General features: G+C 36.9%; 1 protein-coding gene across 1 annotated transcript; it reads left to right on the forward strand.

Moving 5' to 3' along the window:
* Positions 1–710: 710 nt before the first annotated feature.
* Positions 711–17660, forward strand: zmp:0000001082 (integrin alpha-D). Its single transcript, XM_044346678.1, has 31 exons — positions 711–781; positions 4110–4227; positions 4539–4630; positions 4787–4869; positions 4976–5090; positions 5244–5374; positions 5448–5590; positions 6057–6207; positions 6621–6756; positions 6870–6943; positions 8046–8154; positions 8431–8561; positions 9087–9233; positions 9324–9521; positions 9935–10065; positions 10558–10715; positions 10804–10970; positions 11441–11557; positions 12275–12345; positions 12446–12587; positions 13793–13891; positions 14067–14152; positions 14284–14361; positions 14455–14530; positions 15680–15787; positions 15872–15913; positions 15993–16118; positions 16217–16330; positions 16433–16504; positions 16601–16711; positions 16933–17660. The coding sequence occupies exons 1-31, from the start codon at positions 733–735 to the stop codon at positions 17170–17172; spliced, it is 3615 nt and encodes a 1204-aa protein (XP_044202613.1). The 5' UTR covers positions 711–732; the 3' UTR covers positions 17173–17660.
* Positions 17661–19556: the final 1896 nt, after the last annotated feature.

Here is a 19556-nt window from a genome sequence, read left to right on the forward strand (position 1 = left end):
CTCCCGTAGCGTCTGCCCTCAGGCTGGCACATATTACATAAGACCTGCACTGCCTCAGTAATGAATGGGGAGGTTCTGTGTAATGAGTACTTACTTGCAATGGAATATTTTTATACTGTGGTATTGTTCTTTAACTGTAGCAATACCACCATTCTGATTTTACCACATTTAAGAGATGGTATAAGTGTCAGAGCACTGGGGTTCTCACAAGTTTCTCACTTTAAAGTCAACACCCTAATGTCTGTATTGCCAGTTTATTTATAGATAACTACAAATCTTATTATTATTATAGTGTATACATGCTGTGAGGGTTTACCAAAATGTGTGTGATGTGGGTCGAGGACAATTCAAAGATGTTAAAGTTATATGATATAAACAAATGGATTAAAAAGAGAGAAAAGTATCTCAGTGAAGCTAGACTGAGACCTGCAGAAAATCATTATGTCGATCATTTTCTTCCTTTAGTCAGTATAATCTCATTTTTTGATTCAGTAGACAGTATAACCACAAAAATGTCTTCAGTGGTTGAAAAAATGCCAAAATATAAGTAAGTGTTTCAGAATGACCAAAGAAAAGAGGAAGCATGAGGGAAAAGAAGCATTTTGCTGCGAGAGCAGCAATTTGGGAACCACCTGTTACGGAAACGCCCTCGATTTTTCAGAAAACAGGAAGTATTGCACAGACATGTATCAAGCAACACACACAAGCTGCACCATTAGAGTGATGTGAAAGATGTATGGGCAGCGTCGCATCTTCCTGCTCACCTATATGGTGGCTGTTGGTAAGATCAAATTTTTTGCTTCCGTTTGAGTCATCATGAGACAATATTGCCTTAGAAAAGGAAAGACAGTTATTTTGAGGGTAAAAGCCTTGAAAATGTTATGACTTATTTGAGTTTTTGAGTTTTCTGTAGTTTTCTAAAACCATAGAAAAAAATGTATAACCTGATGTGAAATTTTGTAAAATCTTAAAAAGTTTGATTTTACTTAAATGTTTACTATTTTCAAAATATTTTTTCTTCAATTTTTATTTATTATATTATCATGTTTGAAGTTGCAATCCAACCTGAAACAGTGCTGAGTGCAAAAGCTCAGGAAACCTATTATGAGCCAGGATGACAGTTCAACCACAAGTGTATGCGAACGATTTGAATCATTTCATGCAGTTTTGCAGCTGCATGTTATGACTTTTACAATATTCAACCCAAGAGTTTCCACTGAAGCTGCTTTTCACAGAGTGAATAGAAACAGAAAGGTCTGTGGGTTATCCATAGTAACCAGGACATTGTTTAGGGGAGAAACAATGCTGTTGAGCAAACAAATGTGATTTTTTCAGTGCTTTGAGCAGCACAGATGCAACTCCATTTGCCTCTATTCTAGTGGGGTGGCAGCAAAAATTTCTGAGGTGGATATTTCAAAACTTCAGCACAGAAAACCCAAAATATTGGCATCACTAGATACATCTAGTGATAAAAGAGAAATCATTTTTGCAATTTAGGCGAACCTCTAGAAATACCAGTTACGTGTTAATAAAGTTGCCTATTTACACATCTAGTAGGAACGGAGCAACATTAGCATTTATCTCTAGCCACTTGAAGAATGAACGTCCAATATGCTTTTAGCCTTGCTGTTTTCTCTACCTGCGGAATCTGGAAATAATACTCTGTGGGATTTTTGTATCCCCCAGAAACCTCTGACGTATTGTAACTCAGTTCCATTGTGTGTAGTGTCTGTATTTGTACTTTGATTGTAGTGTTTTTTTTTGTTTGCTTGTGTTTTTTAAAGCATTTTAAACTGTCCATCGCAAATCTGACAATACTGTAGGAGTGCAATGCTAAATTGCTGCAGTACTCTTTTAACAGTAACACAATATTAACCCACTCGTGTGTTGCACTGTTATAGCTATGTTTGAAGTCCCTGTAAAACAATAATAAATATGTGTTCTGGGTTTTTTCACACCAAGAAAAATGTGTAATTAACCCCCAACCAAATTTTAATGATTAAAAAAAAATCGCCAAATATATAAAGTTAGGTTTCAAAATTGTGGAAAAATAAGCAGTATTGCTCTGAAACTCTGGGGGCATTTCTGCTGAAGGCACTGAAAGCACGGCCCAACTGAACAGCCTCTGAGTTAACAATGCTGATACCAAACTCCTGTATAAAAATACACAATTTAAGATAGGCCTTGTTTGTAGGTGTAAGGTGCGCAACATGGATGATATTTTTAAAATACAGTAACAGGAGCACATATTTTGTAGGTAAATGTGGACTTGTTTCAGTAAAAATGTAACTTGATTGATTGAATGATTAGTTAACAAGCAAACCCTCACCAATCATCGTTAAGTTAAATTGTCACTGTTTTCAGTAGAGTTCAGTGCATTTAATGTTACTTACTTCTCTGCTAAAACATCCTTGGTGGCTTCATTGTGGCCATAATCCTTGGAGAAATTGCCTCTCACACCGTGCCTTTTAGTGAAGTGCTGCCCAGCTGCACATCCAGTGCTGAAGCCAAAGCCACTAGTGGCTCCACCTGTTGATAGACACTCCAGCTGGGTTTAAAATAATTCCTTTAGCACTAATGTTGACCGAAAATGGCCCCATTCATGAGTAACAGCAGATTATCCAAAGGGAATCCCAGTTGTCTCCAAAGTTAGTAAAACTACCCAGTGTAAAAAGTATGAACTATGAGTATGTGCACTCTAGTGTTAGTATAGTAGGGGAAAGGTCATGCTAGTAACCCCTCTACATCATGGATCCACCATTTCAGGCCCGCCCAAAAAATCCTGAACTCAGAAATTTAAAAAAAACAGTTTAACAGTCTAACTCCACAATTCAGTACTTAATAGTTCAATCTTTTCACATTGTCAGCAATTATTTTCTAACATGTATAATGTGTTTAAAAACAAAATCTCTTGTTTTCTTTTACACAGACTTTAAGATAGATAAAATTAAATGGAATATATTCTGGTGTCTGTTGTGGAAATATTGAGCGATGGTCAGCACCTCAGCGGAGAAAGTGCACACGAGCCTTTGATGTCTTAATGCTGAAAATGTTTATTGAAGCACTGGATCAAGGAGAAACTGAAACAGCGAACAGCAAAGTGTTCTGCTCCAATGCTGTCTCTTTCCGTTCTGCCCTCTGAAGGCCTCTTAGTCTTTCACCCCAACAGATCAGCAATATGAAAAATTAGTCTAATTGGTTCACTAGTCTCAAGGAACTACAAGGAACAGCATTTTACCCGCATTAGTTCAGGTCACGTTGCATGGAACTTCAGATCACTGTCAGCACATTCTGGTTTGAATGTCTGATTATGTAAATAGAATCTAGGCATTCACCTATCTGTGTTGTCTAGGAAATCCCCCTCCGACCTTGGTAACCATGGCAATGCTGATTTATCCTTTATCAGAGAGGCCTCTGCCTCCTCAAACATCACAGAGGGTTCTTGAGTCTCAAGGAGAGGAGAGAATGTCTCCTTCCACTTAAGAATTACAGTGTGACCTCAAGGCCCAGGCTTGACCCAATGTAACTCAATTTGTAACCCCTAAAGATGGAAAACAGTGTCCACCAAGAATGATTTGGCGTTGATTGCCGCCCTAGTGGCTACCATGTATACAGGCAGTAGTGTTGTGGCCAGTCTTGTCTATGTGTATGAAATAAGTTCATCGTGAGTTGAGATGGGATGAGGAGTTGTAGTGTTTAGTTCTGTCAGCCACACTGAAAAAGTCAGAATAAACATAAACATGAAGCTGGAAGTGAAGTGTTGACTAAACATTTGCCAAAGATGCACTTTGGTATTCTTTTACACACTAGCTACTTTTTCTTTCATTGAGCTGTATTTGTAATTATTAGTACCTCTAGAAATCTATTCTTGAATGTGAAAGGTGTGTTGTGCAGACCTAAACGATACATAGTAAAGCACTGAATTTTTAATTTTCATGACTGTAGTGGTGAATGTTTGGCAATGTTAGATCACTGACCCATCTTTATATTTGAGCTTATTTCTAAAGCAGTTATTTTATATGTCTGTTTGTAATTATTTCAAATGAGTAACCATCTATTTAGATTAAGGCTAACAAAACTTATTTGTTTTTTATCTTCAATAATTGCAGCCATCCCCGTTTCTTTGGCTTTCAACATTGATGTTACAAATCCTGATGTCTATACTGGTGAACAGAAAGATTTCTTTGGATACAAAGTGCTTCAGTACAATAATAGCAAGAGCAAAGGGTAAGTTTGCATTTACAACTCTGTGGTTCATTTGATATTTTTTTTTATTACTACTAATTGCCAAAATCCTTATTTCTCCCAAATTTAAATTGCATGGCTTCCTTTTGTATGCAATTTTAGTGTAGATGGAGGACAAGTTTTACTTTACCAGAAACTTGGATGAAGAGTGTTTATCACTTAATATTATTGCATCCTGTGACTGTTCTGTGGCATCACGAAGAGATCAATATTACATCCTGTGCTACCCATGTAAGCCTGGCCACTGAAATAGTTAAAATTACTGTTATCATGGTTGTTGATCTCATCTACAGGATAATTGTCACTGCACCTCTGCAGCTAAATGGATCTGGCGCAATATGCAAACCCAACCATGAACAACCCAACAAGTGCTTCAACCCTGAAGGTATATGAATGTGGTTTTTCAAGTCAATATTTCACAATTAAACACAACATTAAAAACAAAAAAGTATGAAATGTAAAATGGAAACATTTTAAAATGTGGCTGAAAAGCTTTGTGTATTTTTTAATGAATAGTACTAATCAACTGCTATTGTCACAGAAATTCATCTCAAAAACCAAATAGCACCAGTCAAGCACCTTGGATTGTCGATAGCAATGGACTACACAGGCTCCGAATTCACTGTAAGGAAACCACAAAGATCATGTAGTTAACAAGATAAAATTGTAAAATACACTTCTCAGTGACATTACCTCAAACTCCTTTGTCCTCTGTCATGTTCTGATGCAGGTTTGCAGTCCAAGTGTAGCTCATGAATGTGATGGGAACACCTATCTGAACAGTATGTGCTACAGGATCACAGATGAACTTAAGAGTATCTCCTCTTTCAAATCTGGTTTCCAAGGTAAAAGACATTTAAATTAAAGAGTGTAAAATTCTCCAACTCTGCGGTTTTGTCAACTGGCTTGAAATGTGCCCCATGTGATAAAATATTGTTCTAAATCTCTTTGTCCTGACTAAATATTACATATAAACTCCCACTCATTTTTTTTTCTAGAATGCACAAAAAAAATAGTGGACCTTGTGTTTTTATTTGATGGATCTGGGAGTATGACCACTGATGAATTTAAAAAAAATAAAGACTTCATAGTGGATATAATGAAAAGTCTTAAGAACTCATCAATCAAGGTCAGTACAACATTAAAGGATTCATAGCATTTATTTGTAAAATGTGATATAAATACTGCCTTGTTTTTTTCAGTTTGCAGCAGTTCAGTTCAGCTCAAATACCAGAAAAGTTTTTGACTTCAATGACTATGAAGCTGGTAACGCTCTCAAAAAACTTGAGCAGGAACTTCATATGAAGAGTCTCACCAACACACACAAAGCCCTCAAATTTGTGTTGTAAGTTAAGTCAAATTATGCAAATAACTCTTAAATGTGGAATAACATTGAAATAACAGCTGTTGTTTAGGGAAAAATCTAATCTATCCAAAACAAAAACTGTTACAGCATATTGTTTTTCTGGGCAAATACGACCATGTGATGGAGTGTTTTTCAGATTTCCATGAAGAAGTGGACAATAGGAAATGAAAAGTCACAATAAGATGTTTCCAGTGCAGTTTTAATAAAGTTTAATAGCAGGCCTGTTTGTAGCAGTTAGTTTTAATAGACATTCAGACTGCAATCAATCAGAGAGGATGCACAGCAGGGTCACTAACATCAGTATAAAATTAAAAAAAAGCACAATGACATTATTATAATCTTATTGGTTAGAGTAATGAATGCTCATTTATTCTTCTATAAAAATCAGTAAATGAAGTTTTGAGGGTTCTAAACATCACAAATGTTACTTTTTCATTTGTTTCAGGGAAGACATCCTTGAAAACTCAAGTGCAGGCGCCTCTTCTGATGCAACCAAAGTTCTGGTACTAATCACAGATGGAGATCCCAGTGATAGTGACAAAGACAACCTTATCAAAACCTATGATGAAAAAAGCATCATTCGATTTGTCATTGGGGTAAGCTGTGATGTCTCATTATTCTGTTTTATTTGTCCAATAGAAAAGTCTCAATAGAATAATTTATTTATCAGCTAAAACAATCACATGTGGTACATCAGAGATCAATACTTTGAAGTGTTATGTTCTCACTGTACTTGCTAACCTTAGGGGCAAATCGTCATAACAGTTCATTTCACTACTATACAGATGATACACAGTCATACTTCTCAGTGTTTTTACATGTTTTTACCAGCATTTGAACATTTCAAGTATCAGAGCAAGTAATACTGTAACTGTGGCTGAGTTCTGCCCTAAACTGTGTCGCTTGCATTGATTACAGTTTTGAGTCCTGTAATGTTAACTGTGTTGTTTATCTTGCTGACATTAGACTTGGAGGTATTTCATAATTTCAAGCAAAATTCTGGTTTCAGGTCAAAGATGTAAAACTGGATAAAATTAAGACCCTTGCTTCAGAACCAAAACACAAAAATGCCTTCAAAATAGAGAACTATGACGGACTCACGGGAATATTGGAAGACTTTCAAAAAAAGATCTTTCAAATGGAAGGTGATGTGTAATGATTTGTCTCCCTCTCTGTGCAATAATGTTACAAAAATCCATATTATCTCTCTAGTTTGTCTCTGCAATAGTAACTTGTACAGGTATTTTCTCATATTTAGGCTCCAAAGTGTCTCGGGCAGGAAACATGACTGAAGAAATGTCCCAGAGTGGATTCAGTGCTGTCTTCCACAAAGTGAGTACATTCAAAAAGACAAAATCTGGACACATTCAAATATCTTTTACCCATAACTATATGAAACCACACATGTATTGATCACGAGGGGCAGCAAACATGTGACAACTCTGACAGAAAGGCAAGAGAAGAGGAGCAAGTTTTCACATCTGTTTTTTTGGAAGTTTTTATTAACTTTTGAAAGACATTGAACAATTGACAGTTGAACACATTTAATGTGAAGCAGTAGTATAAGGAAATGTTTGGTTTAGAACTGTCAGTAAACAGAGAGGCATTTGACAATGAGTCAAAATTAAGACCAGTAATGCACAATTACTGCATGCATGCGCTTCCTGTGAATCCCTATGAGGGCAATATGAGTTCCACGTGGGAAAAGCGGACTCTGCCAGTAACAATGAAAATTAATATATAGAGTTTTAAATGAAATAAGATTGTCCTATATTTGGCTCTCACGCATTTGCTGGCCCTTCAGCACATTGTTCTTTCAATAACCAATTTAAAAATAATAATAATAATAACCACACCCTCCAGGTTGGGTGAACTGGGTAAATGTAGGGCCTGTGGATTAGCACCAAAAACATTTTTTTGATGGATAAAAAGTAGAGAAAAATCTTACTAATAGTGAGGAAACAAAAGGTCAAGTTTGGCCTGCCAGTTACCTAAATCAAAAGGATTTATGTAAAAGATTTACACTGTTTTGTCCACTATGAAGAGACGTCTGTAAAACTGTCTATCAGGAAACCTCAAACTGTACATAGTCAAATATTAATCTTTGTATAATGAATATTCAAAACATTGAAGATTACATACTATATGTGTGTGTGACATCATCTTAATAAAAAAGTTCCTCCACTTGCAATTATTAACATGTTAACAATTGACAATGTACAGTTACTATGTAAACATGTATGTTGGATGTTAACATGCTAATTCATGTAATATTCATCACATCAGTCTGAGTACAATATGGTTTCCACTTATTTGATGTCTTTGGTTTTTGGATGTCTGCAAGGTAGTTAAGCTGTTACCTCACAATATAATTACTGTTGGTACCTCCACTGATCTCTGTGCTCTAACCAGACCTGCACATTTCTGTTAACAGGATACTTTGATTCTGGGTGCAGTGGGATCAAACAGCTGGAGGGGTTCTCTACAGGAATATCATGGACAAACTATTACAGATCAAGACATGCAGATGGACTCCTACATGGGTATTGAACATAAAATTATTTCTCTCTTTTTAGATTATTTTCTCCTTTATTAAATGCGTTTTTATTTTACTTTATGTGATACTTTGTAAAAAACAGGTAAACAACACCTCAGTAAATTACTGTACCAGTGGCAGTTTACACCCTAAATTATGGGTTAAAAATAGCTTTAGATTCTAAATGTAGCAAATAGATGTATGTAATCATGTCTGCAAATGAACCTAATTTTAGAGATGTGAGACTATGATTGTGTGTCATATATGACTGATACCGTTTCAGGATATTCTGTTTCTGTTGGAGAGAAGAACAACGCTGCTCTATATTTCACGGGTGCACCAAGATATGAGCACAAAGGACAGGTTGTAATTTTCAAAAGCAATGATCCAATCCAAAGAATAAATGGGAGCCAGGTTGGTGACTGTTTAAACTGTAATATTTTTCTTTTTGATAGACCATCATTAGAGCATGTGTTACTCATGAGTAGGACATTTCTTACTAACCTAGTTTGTATCACAGGAACAGGAGTCTGTCTAAGAGGCATGTTTACTTTACATAACTACAGCAAATAACTGTAATTGAATAAACAATAACTTTGCCCAGTAAAGCCTAGAAACCCCTCACATTTACTTCAGCTGTAGTTACCCAGATAAATAAGTTAACCTGCTTCTTGGCACAGGCTGCTGGGCCCTGTATGAATTTGACTGCATTGCATTTAGAGATACAAAATGAAACATGGGCAAGCACTTGATTTTCAGTGGTTACAGAGAGGAAACCAGAGAACTTCCTTGAGAAATGCACTGGCAATTTGATTCTTCTTGAAAAAAAACTGTGAAAAAATGCGAGAGAAAACATTTATCTTAACTTCACTTGTATTACATGTAGAGCTTTCAAAAACAGTTAAGAGAGTGTATATCTTTTTCAACTTGAATTTTCAGATTGGTTCCTACTTTGGTGCAGAGCTGTGCTCAGTAGATATCAACTCAGACGGTAACACTGATTTCCTGCTGGTGGGAGCTCCACTGTTCTACAACCCTCAGGAGAAGACAGAAGGACAGATTTACATCTACGCACTGACGAATGAGGTGGGCTGTGATGAAGGCTCACACTCAGTGTGACAGTATGTGATACTGGGAGATACTTAATACATTTATTATCTTAATCATTTCCCACAGATGCAATTGACAATGGAGCTGAATGTGACTGTACCCTCCATGGGTAGATTTGGCACCACTATATCCAGTCTCGCAGATCTGAATGGAGATAGACTCCGAGACGTTGCTGTTGGAGCGCCCCTTGAGGATGAAAACAGGGGAGCTGTGTACATCTACCTGGGTGACAGACACAGAGGGATACACAGCACTTTCAGCCAGGTGAACAGAGAAAATTCTTCTTTATGTTTGGTTTTATTTTTGGAAAAAAAGGTAGATATCCCTCTAGATGAAGACAACAGCAACAGGTTGGGTAACCAGTTACTATGCTGCAGGCAGGTGAAAAACAGTGTGCATAGTGCATCAGGACACCCCTGTGTCTTAGGTGTTTAGATGTCCGAGCATGACCTTTATTGCATTTCTCTCTCTCCCACTACTCTTATCATCTCTCTACCACCGCTATCTAATAAAGGCAGAAAATTGCCAACGATTTGAAATCTTTACTTTCAAAAACCTTCACCTGTCTCACAATGAGCATCTATCATATAACGATAAACACACAGCATTTGTCTCCATATCTGGAATGAGTACCTTCAAATATGTGTACAAATCATTCACTGTTTCTGTTATTCCAGAGAATCACGGGACGGGAATTGAGACCTGAGTTGAGATTCTTTGGACAGGCCATTGATGGGGACATCGACCTTGGAAAGGATGGACTCCCAGATATTGTGGTTGGATCACATGGCAAGGCCGTTGTCTTAAGGTATGGATACTGTATATGTATGTAGGTCACATGTATAAAAAAAAGCAATTTCTGAAATCAGTCAAAGCTAGATTACATGTCACACGCTCAGTTTGTGCAGCACATTGCCTGAGAATCTACCGAGTCATCAGAAACTCGCTTGCCTCAAATGTTTCACAAACTGATTTAAACATTGTTTCAGTGATTTTCAATTTCATGATTTTAAATTTGAAAATAATAGAAAAACAGCAGGGACAACCGATATGGATGTAGGAGAGATTTTTATTGAAGTCTTTGTGAAGGTGAGAACTGTCAATCGTCTCCTGTACAACACAGTAAAAATGGCTTCTGTCAAACAAATTCATCCATGGCTTTGCCAGAGCACAATGAGAAAAATTAAATAGTGTTTGTGTTGCAAGACTTGTTTGCCCTTCCTTCATGCATTCATGAATTGTCTTACTATAGAAAAATCATGTGCAACTTCTAATAATCCATTTAATCAATGTCTTCCAGGTCCAGGCCCGTCTTTAATGTCATAGCTCATCTGTCTTTTCAGCCTGAGGAGATAAGCACTGAGAATATTGAATGCTTGAGCGGCACAAATGCGAATTTACCGATGGTTACATTAACAGCCTGCTTTGAAATGGAAGAGACAACAAAAAGCAAAGCGGGTAGGGACCATGATGATCATCAGCTGCTGCTGATACTCCACACCTTTGCAAAATGTGTGAAATGAAACACTGTTGTATGCCTTTGCAGACGCAATGAGCCACGGCCTGAACATTTCCTGCATGCTTGATGTGGATCCGACGAGACAAACATATCGAGGTTTCTTCAGTAAAACTGACAGGAAAGCCAGGAATCTTACCTCCACCTACAAGCTGACAGATAGCAGGACCTGCTTCAACTATTCCATCTACATGCCAGTAAGTACATTAATTAATAAAGTTCACTCTCACATACAATTTAACTGTCTATAATGAGCAGCTGTCACCTATCTGTACATCTATAAATATCAACCATGTCTCATCCTCTTCCTCCTAGCCTTCAAGGTGATATTTGGCATCAGAAATTTTTAAAAAGTGCTGATGATTTCTAGTAAACCTTAAATGCTTGTTAGATATCTGCTGCTCAAAATAACCAGCCCATAGCAATGGCCTTTTCACTTACATTATCAGAAGCTTGTGAAAGCCATTTTTAGCTTTTAAGCTAAAATGTTTTATCACCAAAACATAATAGCAATACTAATAATAATCCTAAAACACTTATTTATTATTCAGAACTTTGGCTTTATGTTCATACCAAACTTCAGAAAGTAAAAATTCTTTCCTTGTTGTATGTTCTGTTTGAATTTTTTTTTAACAATATGCAAATGATTCTTCTTTTTTTCTTACAGAAATGTGTGAAAGACACATTATCACCTATCAGCATCAAATTAAACTTTTCACAAGTTGACAGTGAGAGAGCGAGTGCTGTCCTGAACGTGGACAGCAAAAGGCAGGCTGCTGTTGAGGTTTGTACAGTGACTACAGCAGAAGGCTGCTAGCAGTCGCACTCTTTGCATCCTTATTTTTTCTGTTAACATGTGTCCAACTCAGAATTTAACCTGAATATCTGATACAGTTGTGCTTGCATATAGAAAAGGATCACAGTGATGTGAAATGGAATTCTGTTTAAAGGATGTGATCATGACTTTTGTTAATTTTCACTTCATTTTCCCGAGTAAAGATTTAACTCATACAACAAACAACAAAGACTTCCTTTAGGACATACAGATTTGAATGAGCTGAAACAGTGACATTTTTACCAAGATACCTTTTCCACAGCTTTTACAGCAATCCTAGACTATTTTCTCATCATGTTGTTGAAAGAATGTATTCCTATTGATGATATAAATCTATATTACTAAATGCTAACATTTGATATATTAAATGCTAATGTTTAGCAGGTATAATGTTTGCTATATTCACCATCTTTGTTTAGCATTTGTGTTTGCGTGCTAACATTTGCTAATTAGCACCAAACAGAAAGTACAGCATAAAAGGCCAAAAAAAAAGGCACATTAACTGTGTTTTGATGATCAGTTGATGAGTCACAGCTGTCATGTTTCAGTCATATTCTCATACATACTCTGACATCAATGCTGCTTTTGTGTTGTTTATATCATTTTTTCCGTCTTGCTCTGTATTTTCAAGTATGACATAAACAGAAATAATTTTTTGTTTTACAGGTTCCATTTCATAAGGAATGTGGAGCAAATGACATCTGTATTCCTGAGCTTGAGGTGGACTTCAACTTCACGTACGTATATCTCACAAACATAGCACAGTGATATAATAAATAATAAAGAATATTGTAATATGAATATGGTCACATGTAAGAACTACTATATGTCTTTTAGGACCCCAACATTATTTGTGGCAGAAGATAGCAACTTAATCATGTATGTAAACCTGATAAATCATGGCGATGACTCGTACAACACCAGCCTCACAATGTATTATCCTCCAGGACTCTCCTACTCTCTGATGACTGTTGAACAGGTGACTTAAACATTTTAATTTTTATATAAGAGCTACACTCAGTGGCCAGTTTATTATGTATATGTACATATATTTATCATTATGTATGCCTATAAATCTGCTTGATATAATTAGGCAATTATGTGGCAGCAACTTCATGTATAAAAGCATGCAGACATGACTAAGAGGTCCAGTTGTTCATATAAAATGTCAGAATGGGGAAGAAAAGAGACTTGGAATGACTGTGGAACAATTTTTAGGTGCCAGACAGGTGCTGATGGGATTTTGAATTCATGACACAAAGAAATCAGGTTGTTCTGAGCGCATCGGCTCCTACCTTGTATACTAGAAAGGTGTACCTAATAACGTGGCCACTTGGTGTAAATACTACATTGTTTTATATAAGACCACACCATTGCTGTATGGTGATCATAATTTTTGTAGTTTTGTGTCTGGTTGCTTCTTGCTCACACATAATGGCTGCATACAAACTCAAAAGGAAATATTTTATTGAATAACATGGGTGTTTGCTACTAATGAGGCATGATGACAGGAAGTGAAAACAAACATAATTCCAGTTCCTGTAAGTTGAGCTGTATACAAGACTTTCACATGACTTCTGAACACGTGAAGAGAAAGTCACATGATCATAAATCAGAGCCCTTCCTTTAATTCAACATGTTAAACAATGAAATCACTCCTTGAAAAAGAAACAACACTGGTATTTGCTTGGTTTTGGTGTCACAGCAGCAGTCACAGGTTTTAATTAAGCCACATTTAACAGGAAGAGACTGATAACATTAGCTGATTAATAATCATGATGCTGATTATGAAATATGTTAAAAATACTGACATCTATTAAATTTTTTGCCAAAACCTCCACTGATGTTAAGTGCATGTCTTGTGCAAAGCTTTCACATGTGCAGCTCACTGTGGAAATAAAAGAGAACAGAAAATCTTTAGAGGTTTTGAAACCCACACAGGATGTGTGTGTAGTCAGAGGAGGAAGTGTTATTATTATCGTGTGAGAACTTCAATGCTATTACTCTCTCTTAGAAAATACCATAAAGTTTAGACTTACCTACAGTATATCAAAGTATAGTCAAGCATTGAGTTTAAACCAGAAGTTTTTATTCTGGAGGGTCTCAGTTCAAACTGGTTTGTGTGTGTGTGTGTGTGTGTGTGTGTGTGTGTGTGTGTGTGTGTGTGTGTGTGTTTTTAAACAGAATTCGAGACCAACGCTCCACAAATGTGACGATCTAGAAGGAATACTTGACAAAACTGTGTGTGCTGTCAACCTTCCTGTGTATCGCAGCAGATCATCTGTGAGTCGTATTGCACTCTGACACCTTCACAGCAGACGGAAGTGAAGTTTTTTTAAGTCAAGAACTGTGACTCACCCTAAACTTTGACATTTACACAACCATGGTAACTTCTCTCATTTGGACATCTTCTCTTTGATTCAACTCTAATGTCATTGTCTTTTTTTTTTTTTTGAAGGTGATATTTAAAGCTTCTTTCCGCATCGCTGATCCCACTCAGTATGAGTGGAATGACACAATGTCGATGACTGTTACTGGAAAAAGGTAGAGGCCTTCTCATACAATCCAACACACAACACAAAGCCAAACATTTTCTCTGTATTATTAAAATATTATTTACTATCATTACATATTTCATGTATGATATTTACAAGTAATGCATTTTGCATCCTCAGTAAAAATTCAAACTCCACCAAAGCTTCCATGACCAAAAGCCTCACAGTGCAATATGAAGTTAAAATGGCAGTAACAGTGTAAGTGCTGCATAGTAATTTTATTATTTGAATGATAATTATATTTTATCCCACAGCCACCTTCATATTGTGATAATTTTGTATTCATTTCAGGAAAGAAGAGACCATCAGGTATATGAACTTTACAGTAGAGGATACTAAACCTAAAGAACTGGTTACTAAATTTCAGGTGAGGTAAATTACTTAACAACAAGCAACCATCCACTTCAACACATTCTCATGATGAAATGACCACATTAGTTGATTGTACCTGCACTCTAGAATGACCTATGTAAACGTTTTCTAATATGCTGCCTCTATCGGCAGTAATGGTAAAAAATAATTATGCTTCATGGTGTGACAAAGCTGTGGTTCAGGTCTGGTTAGGTGAAACACAAAAACCACTTGGTTAAAGGTCATTTTTTTGGTTTGGGTTAAAATGATCACTTGAAATGTGGTGTGTGTTAAAGTTACCACTGTGGCATCATGGCAACAGTAAACACCACAACGATCAAAGTTACGGTTTTTAAAAAACTGTTCTGACTTTCGGTTGGAAACAGGAAGCAAACAGCGGTCTCCAGCAGCTACAATCAATCATACAATTACGGCTCCTTTAGACTGTGTGACATCAATGATCTTGTAAATTTATTGCATGTTGTGAGAGATGCCTGTAGTTAAATCCTGGTCACAATCTGTATCAGACTGCACAATATCAGTTTGAGGCTGTCAGAAGAACTTCCATATTTTTTTTTACAGTCTATGGTTTTACCATGTCTCTCACACAATTGGCAACTTTAGTCACAGAAAGCCCAAAATCGCTCAGTGTAAAGAGACATTCAGACAAGAACAGACCATTTGCAATGCTTGGCTCTGGGAACACCTGATATTGAAAAATTGTATAAACATTACAGTGCATGCATTGCAGAGCACTGCTAAAAATTAACTTCTATGACAGTCATTACCTACTATTTCAGTCAAGATGAAATTTTAAAGCTGCATTAACTGAATTTTTGGCCACTTGTGGAAGCTGAACAGTTTCAAAATGCAACACCCACATTATCACCTTATAAAGCTGTTATGGTGAATGTGTTAGCAAACAGTTGCTTATTTACATATCCAACAGTCAAAGAGCAACACTATTATTCATTTGGAGTCATATGTTTCCCTCTTTATCCAGTCTTCATGCTGGGTTAAGCTATGCTTACCGGCTGCAGGTGGAATATATATTTACCTTGATCTTCTTATCTAGCTAACTCTGTGCAAGAAAGCAAATAAGCATATTTCCCAAAATGTTGAACTATTCCTTTAAAATGGACCCACTGTCTCTCACTATTCACAGGTGGATAATCCTGGTTTGAAGGCTTTTCCTGTCAATGTGTCCCTGTTGTTCCCAACTGAACTGGAACATGACTTTGAAACGATGAACTATCAAGTCACTGTCCAGCAGGTAACTACTACTAACTTTCTTATACTGCTGCTTTGATACAATAACAAATCCTTGATGCTTATTATTTTCTTTTTCATTTTTAAGAACAAGACTCAATGCACACGCATTAATAACGCAAGTTCTGAAGTAAGTAAAAATATATTTAGTATCAAAAATTTCTCTCTGAAAATGTCATGATATTACAATCCCTGTCGCTGTATTACAGTACTGCTTGCCAGAAAAACACTGCAAAATCATAGAGTGTGACACTTTCATCCTGGACAAAGAATCAGCCACTGAGTTTACATTGTCTGCAAACGTACAATTTAGGAACCTCAAAGACTATGCAGCGGTATGTCTCAATAACACACACAAACACAGAATACACAGAAATATACCATTTAAAGTGTTGACTTTATCATTAATTGACGTACTTTTACCATTTTGCAGAATATTGCTTTTGTGAAACGATATACTGGAGACCATGCAGAGGTTAGATTTAAAAGCTTTGTAAAGGTTAGCTTTGATGACAAACGATATGTGCTGGGTTCTCTCAAACAAGAGGTATGTTTGACTCATCCACAGCTCTGTCATTTCAAAGATTTATTGCTGTTAGTGCTTTCCAGTATGCTGATAACCTAATTTTATCACATTTATTATCTACAGAGTAAAAATGGTGTTAAAACGAAGTCTAGTGTAACTGGCTTGAACAACAGGAACGATCCGCGAGAAAAATTGGTAATCTGTGTCCACATGCCCATCCAAAACTATAACAAATTCTAGATACTCATTCATAAGTCTCACTCTAAAATTATGAATTTTATCCACCAACAGGCTGAGGTTCAGATTGAGTTCATACTTTTGCCGGATAAACAACTGATAATTTTTACTGGAGTTGGAGTGGGATTGTTGCTCCTGATCATATTGACAATCATCTTATTTAAGGTGAGTGTTGACAGACCAATTTTGAATCATTTCATTCCAAACCGTACATCATCACTTTGGAGAACAATCCTACCACATAAAATAGAAATGAAAGATAAACTATCTTCATCTTCACAGTTGCTTCAGCCTTAGTGACTGAATGGAAAACATTTAAACATGCTTTTCTGTTATAAAATGGGTCTCAATGGCTCTTGCTCAAATCCTTTTTCTTGTGTCCAAAGCTGGGGTGCTTCAAGAGGAAAAAGCTCCCGTATGATCAATATGAGGAGGAAGAAATTGACTACCCCGAAGAGTTAGTCAGCCAATCAGAGACTGATGGCAAATCGAACCAACATGAGTACGAAGGGCTTCTTGTTCAAAATGAGGCAAATGGCAACACCCCAACAGATGATACAAAGGAGAAACAGCTTCTTGTTCATGTTGAGGCAAATAACAGCACCCAACCAGATGATACCATCTAAACCAGATGATGATACAGACCAGGAAGACCTTCTTGTTCACGTTGAGCTTCAAGTTAGAAAGCATACAGCATGAGCAAAGGATCATTTTTAGTGAGCAACATTGTTAAGGGAATAGTTAGTTAGGTAGGTGGTAACTTCATTGTCCACATTGCGGAAAATTATCTTTGGTTTCACCATATAGCGCTATGATATCGTATGCAATAGTTGTAGCAAATGCTACATTAATAAAACATCAAAGACCCTGGACAAGAGATTGAATGAACACTGGTAACATCAGCTGTCTGTGAACACAATCGCAGCATGGACTGGGAAAATATCAAGGTCATCGACCAGGAGTCAGTGGACGACTAAAGAAAAATCAAAGTGGCCGTTCACATCAGACTCCAGGGAACTTTAAAGTTCAACTGAAATCCCATTTAATCATCCCTCTTTTCAGTCAAAACTGATGTCAGTATGTGTTTAAATGTATAGTTAATAGCTTTGTATTTTTAAGAGAAGAAAAAAGGTGTTTGGGAAAATATCAGAAATGCTTCTTTTTGTCTCAGCCAGCTGGGTGCTGGGGTGGGGTGGGGTAGGCTGGGGTGGGCTGGGGGGGGTTGTTGGAGGCTTGTTTGTTTAACATTAGCTGGCAGGCTACCGAAGTTACAGGACTGAGACAAAGTAAACAATCTGCTGTAGCTACAGTTCATGGCCAGACAGTGTGTTGCTCATGCAGATTTTGAAGAGCAATGACCAAACCAGCGTCTAACGGGTCTGCAGGTATGTTTACATGCTGTTCAATGTGCTGCAGCTGAGCAGCTAATTAGCTATCTAGCTGCTAACTAACATTAGCAGTGCAGTTTTCAAGAGTGAATGATTGTTTGGTGGCTCATTCAACAAGCTAAGCTGCAGGACAAGATGTATTCATGTTGTAAGTTAGATATAAAGGAGACTTTAGCAGGAAAGCTTATATTTGTTGTTGTTTAGTCTGTGGCTCTTGTGTTGTGTAGCAGGATGCTATCAGGCTCAGTGTGACCGTCAGCTCTGCCCATTATAGAGCGCCAGCTACTGCTATTGATGGCTCCATGTGATCAGATCATTGATTGTATGTTGTATTCACTGGTGGAAAGCTGGGAAGTGTTCACATCCTTGTCACTGCACTAACATCTCCTACCATTATCCAAAGTGTTATTAATGCATGTATCATTTGTGTTGTACTGTATATTATACTATATATAGATAGATAGATATACTATAATGTAACATTGCTACTAGACTGTTTTTGGTATTTTTGATCTTCTGGTATGGTTTGGTTCAGGTATTTATTGAGCTAGCAGTATAAGTTCCTCTTGTATTGTAGCTGACTGCTTGTTAGAATCTAAAACATTTTATTATGATTTGAGTGAATGCAACAACAACTTTGATATTTTTTTATTGTCTGACAAACACTCTCTTTGTGAACAGCAGTAACTGCAGAAATTGTTGGTAGAAATGAAAATGGTCAAACTCCTGCTGACCGTTACCAATCACCTTCTAAAAAACAGTTCATTGTTATTAGTGCTTTGGGCGTAAGGAACGTTAACAATGTCATATATTTTATCATATACATACATTTTGAAGTTGCCCTCCTGTGGCTCCATTTGGAATAAAAATCCCTTGCATCTGTGTTATTTTTAATCTTTAAAATAATGACAAATTGGAATAATTTATAAAGGCATGGAGAGTGTATTGTAATGTATGTAATTTAAGAGTATTAAACAGATCTTTAGCCTCTCGTTTGTGTGTGTATTATTTTAAATTCTGCCTGTTCAAAGTGTGTTTAGGCCACCCTTGCACTTGTTAGATCGAGGTGTAACCGGAGCCGTTACTGAACCTATCTGACTGTAGCTGTGCTCCGCAGCGGACAGGTTCAGCTGACAGACAGGACAAACAGTTTTGGCAGAGCTCCGGTTACACCTCGATTTAACGTTTTAAAACAAGATTTTAGTAGCTGATAACTGCAGGAACTAACAGCTGGACATTTGAAGAGCTGCAGGGAGAGATGTGAGGAGGATTTCTATTGTTTTTGTGGCTGTCAGCAGCTCTTCCTCCTGCAGACAGTCGCAGACAGAGAGATTTCCTTCCTCCAGCAGGCCAGCACTGCTGTTAGCTGCTGAAGCTAAAATTGTCTTGATCAGCTTATATTTGAAAATTTATATTTATGTAGATTTCATAACATAGAGAACTACCACATTGTTGACTCTACGTCAGCATTGGCCCCGCCTTTTCAAGGTTGATTTTAAACAGCAGATGACAGTTTGAGCCATTTTCAACCCATGAAATGCCAATTTTTATAAATTTTTGGGTCAATGTCAATATTAAAACCAGCATTGATGTGTTTCATCATAGTACAGTCATCTAATTTA

This window comes from Thunnus albacares, chromosome 3, assembly GCF_914725855.1.
Source record: "Thunnus albacares chromosome 3, fThuAlb1.1, whole genome shotgun sequence".
NCBI lineage: Eukaryota > Metazoa > Chordata > Actinopteri > Scombriformes > Scombridae > Thunnus > Thunnus albacares.

Bases quoted from the DNA above. Each gene is read 5' to 3' on its own strand.
- zmp:0000001082 (XM_044346678.1), top strand. From the start codon at position 733: ATGTATGGGCAGCGTCGCATCTTCCTGCTCACCTATATGGTGGCTGTT. The intron at 4,228-4,538 runs GTAAGTTTGCAT...TCTCATCTACAG, and splicing joins AATAATAGCAAGAGCAAAGG to GATAATTGTCACTGCACCTC. The intron at 8,155-8,430 runs GTATTGAACATA...ATACCGTTTCAG, and splicing joins GCAGATGGACTCCTACATGG to GATATTCTGTTTCTGTTGGA.